This window comes from Papaver somniferum, chromosome 7 (assembly GCF_003573695.1).
Source record: "Papaver somniferum cultivar HN1 chromosome 7, ASM357369v1, whole genome shotgun sequence".
Taxonomy (NCBI): domain Eukaryota; kingdom Viridiplantae; phylum Streptophyta; class Magnoliopsida; order Ranunculales; family Papaveraceae; genus Papaver; species Papaver somniferum.
Genome location: NC_039364.1, coordinates 55822512 through 55827079, shown reverse-complemented (window position 1 = coordinate 55827079; position 4568 = coordinate 55822512). Strand labels below are relative to the sequence as shown.

General features: G+C 35.9%; 1 protein-coding gene across 1 annotated transcript; it reads left to right on the top strand.

Moving 5' to 3' along the window:
- Positions 1 to 1379: 1379 nt before the first annotated feature.
- LOC113292680 (NADH dehydrogenase [ubiquinone] 1 alpha subcomplex assembly factor 3-like) lies at positions 1380 to 3635 on the top strand. Its single transcript, XM_026541559.1, has 6 exons — positions 1380 to 1594; positions 1669 to 1785; positions 2098 to 2132; positions 2788 to 2888; positions 3213 to 3303; positions 3404 to 3635. The coding sequence occupies exons 1-5, from the start codon at positions 1416 to 1418 to the stop codon at positions 3297 to 3299; spliced, it is 519 nt and encodes a 172-aa protein (XP_026397344.1). The 5' UTR covers positions 1380 to 1415; the 3' UTR covers positions 3300 to 3303; positions 3404 to 3635.
- The last annotated feature ends 933 nt before the right edge of the window (positions 3636 to 4568 follow it).

The window sequence follows — 4568 nt, the reverse complement described above, 5'->3', positions numbered from 1 at the left end:
AAAGTAAAGGAAATCTTTCGTTAACACTGCAAAACAAGGTTACAATGATTTTCTGAAGAAATTTAAAAAGTGCATTGAAATTAAAATAACTTAAACAACTTAAAAAATAAAAAAAGTACATTGAAACTGAAATCCTACATCTATATAACTTAAATAACTTAATTAAAAATGAACTTCTAAATAACTTAAATTATTATTAATATATCACTTTAATTTAGGGGATTGGTGGGTAATCCATTATGGACCAAAATCTCGTTCTTCCATAGCTTGTAGAGGGATTTCTCTCATTCCTCTAATTCATTCAAGTTTTTGCATATTATCTTCAAGTCAGCTTCCCTTGTTGTATTTTTGCCAAGATTGTAGAGTTGTCCATGTGCTTCTTGAGGTACTCTTCCTCTGTTTCATACTTTGCGACCCTTTGTTCTTGTGATTTTTCAAGAAGTTCGATGAGCTTATCCATTTTGTCATATGCTCTTTGCGATGCTTTAGCCTCACGAGCCATTTTCTTTGCACTATCTCTTCCTGCACTTCTTTGCATAATCTCTTTCTGTTTGTTCGAAAAAACTAATCATACAAATTATCATTTATTTTCATCACAAAAATCTAAATTTCATTTTTTGTTCATCACAAATAATCAAATTAAATCCAAGAAAAAAAAAATTCATCACAAATAATCAAATTAAATCATACACATATCATCTACATCATCTAAATACGAAAGATCAATCATCAATTTGAATGAAATCGCACCAAAAATCAAAAATCATAAAACTTTACACCTAAAACTTAAATTTCTTACCTAGAATGATTTCGTAGATGGAATCGCACCAAACCACCTTCAATTGATCACAAACTCGATGTAGAACAAACCCACGAAAGGAATTTGAATTTTTTTTCTTCTAGAATTCTTGAATTTGGACATGCATTTTCGGTAGAAATAGGGGGAAAATGAGTGAGGAGTAAAAATGGGGAAGAAGGTCGATCTTCTGTGAAAATATCGAATTTTCTTAGTGTTGAATGGTGCGGCGCTGGCGTTGTTCGGTGCGACGCTGTCAACTCAGTTAACTGAGTCAAGTGTTGTTATATGTAGCGTTCACCTGGGCGCTGAATTATTCAGCGTAGAATGCTGTTCTATTCAGCGACTAGCTGCTAGATTAGCACTACCATAAGATTTAGGAGGTCGCCCTAGCCGACGTGGAATTGCTAATCTAAATGTTAGATTAGCACCCATGGGACTAAGCCTTAGAAAACAATAATCTATCGTATGCAGTGAATCCTCTTTTCAACGGTTAACCAAGTCCGGAGGTGCTGCTAGTAGAAATGTGGGTGTCATCGTCCCTCCAGTCACCTAAAAGGCTAAACCGGATCAAATTAAGGGTTTTTTCTTAAGAGCGTAAGAAAAAGGAGGACAAAAAATGGCAGCAAGATACAGAGCAACATCAACACTGCCATATCTAATGAGAACACTAGGTAGTAAAGAATCGACGAAGCCAGCTTATAGGGGAACCCTTCCTTCTCTTAGACGTGCTTTCTCTCTTTACGATCAAATCAATTTAATGGACAATGTTCCTGATGATCAATTGCGTTTTCAAGGGTAAGGACTTCTCTTCATTTCAGCCTCCTTATCTCTCTAAAGCTAATTATGACTTGTTATTGGTTTTTTCCTAGGTATACTGATACGGGGTTTACTGTAAATGGAGCTAATTATGAAGGTAGTTTAATTGCAATCGGGAACTTAATTCTATCTTGGAGCCCTAAACGAATCTCTGATGTTACCCCAGATAGGTATTTCCGATGTTTGATTTTATGAAAAATCTTGTGCACTTTCTCATTTCTTCAATCTTTTGGGGATGAGTTTCATTTGTTTTGGGTTCGCTTGCAACACTGATTATAGTGATTGAAATATCACTTTGGGTTATAAATTGCTACCACTTAGAAGCCCAATCCTTTGTATCTTGCTATTTAATTTATTAGAACATGTGTGATCAGCTTTCAGGCATATTAGCAAGTAAATTATGTTCCCATTGTTTCTAAAATTTTGGTTGTTGTATCTAATTTCTGTTTTTCTTTTTCTCTTGAATTTGTGTATGCTTGTAGTTTAGCGATGTTCCAACTTATCCGGCCAATACCAGGTAATCAAACATCTAAACTGTATGCCTGCGATTCTGTCGTGTGTTCTGGTTTCTTAGTTAATCGATACAAGAAACATGGTGAACATAGTTTCTATTTTCAAATTTATCTAGAAAATTGTTTTGAGATGACGCTGTGCATCGTATTGTTCCTGCTTGGCTCGGACTACGGTATTTAAAATGAAATTTGGCTTCAGTCTTGTATTTTCGCAAGAAGTGAAGCTCCTTAGGGTTTCTACTAGGCTCACTCGCTATCCTTTGAACAACAAAAATAAAGCTTTTGCTCTATGAAGTGTTGCATGTTAATAAGATATTTGTTGGCAAAACTAGCTGAGTATGACGTGAATGAAGTTATCTTGTTCTATGTTTACCCCACATTCAATCGAAACTTCTTAATTAAACACCTTCAATAGGTAGTGAGCAGTCACTCTCCATTAACGGCTTTCTTATGCACACAAAATATTATAAGACCCATTCAATCTGGGCTTTAAATGCTAAGCTGCATAATGCACAACTTGCCATGTTCAGTCTGCAGTTTGCACAAACCCTTTAATGGGGGCCTCATGACTATCTGAAAATAACTACTCGATTCTAAAAATGTAGCTTCCTCATTCTTAAAACATACTGTTAACTCGTATGTGCACTTCTGATGCTTTAGAGATTTTGCTTCTTGGTACTGGAAGACAAGTTCAACATGTGGATCCTGGACTTAGACGCTTTATTCGGTCCACCGGGATGAAGTTGGAAGCAATTGATTCGGTATTAATTTATCATACTTCTTTAATCCTCCAATTTGATTATCTGTACCAATGCATCATCCACCTGGTATGTTAGATTCAAATTCTTTTATGAACTGTGTGGTCCTTTATATCATCCACTTCTTCTAAACCTAAGAACTTTCTCAAAAATTTCCTGCCATGCTGCTACCTAATATTTGATGAACTTCTACAGGTAAAAAGTGACTAAGTTGTAATGTTTTGGGGGATTCTCGTTCCTTGATCAAATAAGGCTTAATTGTTTGTGACGAGGCCCATTGCAGTCCAACTGGCACATTGTTCTTATTCTCTATTCTTATATTGGCAGAGAAATGCTGCATCGACTTTCAACATATTGAACGAGGAAGGTAGGATCGTGGCAGCTGCTCTTCTTCCTTACGGAGTTTCTTCCTGAAAAGGTGAAAGATTTTTCTTACCATGTAAAAAGACTTTTATGGTTATCTTAATGTGTTTTCGTTTGCTTCTTGACTCACTAACTTGTTTTTAATCTCTTCTTAGGTTCCTGTCCAAGGATCAAAGAGGCACACAATTTGTGAATTATGAGCAAATCTTCTGCATACACAGCTTGTTGGTTAGATGCCAAATAAATTTTGCAGTTTCACTGACAAGAGCATTAATGTGGCATAGTTGTTCTCTTTTTGGTTGTTTGTGGTGTATGTCTGAACAGAAACTTGTAAATTCAATTACCCTTGTTTTCAACTTGGTCAGTAGTTGGAATTTTGGCTGCACATTTTGTCTGTACTCTGTTGGTTCTGTCATGCAGCCTGTGCTCATGTTTGAAATATTACAATTAACTTGCAAACAAATACTTAATTCCGACGGGTCAGTATTGCCTTACCAGAGTAGTTTGGGATGGCCTAAGTGAATTTTCTTGTGTCATGTAATACTCTTTCATGCAACTGCAACCAAACCGAAGACGTCTTGGGCCTCCTGGCCGTTTGCTTCATTAATTGACAAAGGAAATATTTTATTTTGTTTTGGGATCTTACTAATGTTGTTGCCATGTCTGACTTATTGAGTTGTTGACACAGACTGCAGAAGGTTGGTGGGTTTATATATCTATCTTGTTTAGAAACTTTGAATAGGACAAATGGTTCTGCACTCAGTGCATTGAGAAGTGGTCTGCGCTCAAACCATCTAAAGCCAGCCAAGTATTAGCTATGGGGTGTTTCAGTGGAATAGCCAAATACCGATCCGAACTTTATATTACGTTTTTACCTTTTCTTCGGAAATAGTATATGGTATTATTATTTTTATGATACACAATCCTCATCAACACTTGGACTATCCCGGCGTAGGAAGGGTACATTTGTTTATTAACTTATCTTCTATTCGAATTTTGCCGATGGAAAGTAACCCGAACCATTTTTCATTTTCTTATTTAAACCATGGGAAAAATGAACCAGATTGGTAATCAAGGTACTACTTCACTTTGGTTTTATAGCTTGTCCGAAAAAGGTCAATTTGGCGAGTTGATACAGGGAAAATGAATAAATGAATAAATGAATAAATGACACCAATACGAAATCCCAGGTAATTTTCCATTATCTTTTTAGTTTTCGTTTTAACTCTAATAATTTTGTAAATTTTCTTCAGGTTTTGGTTAGTGGCGGTCATGATAGTTGCAGGTAGTTCGTCCATTTAGTGAACACTATGGAACATT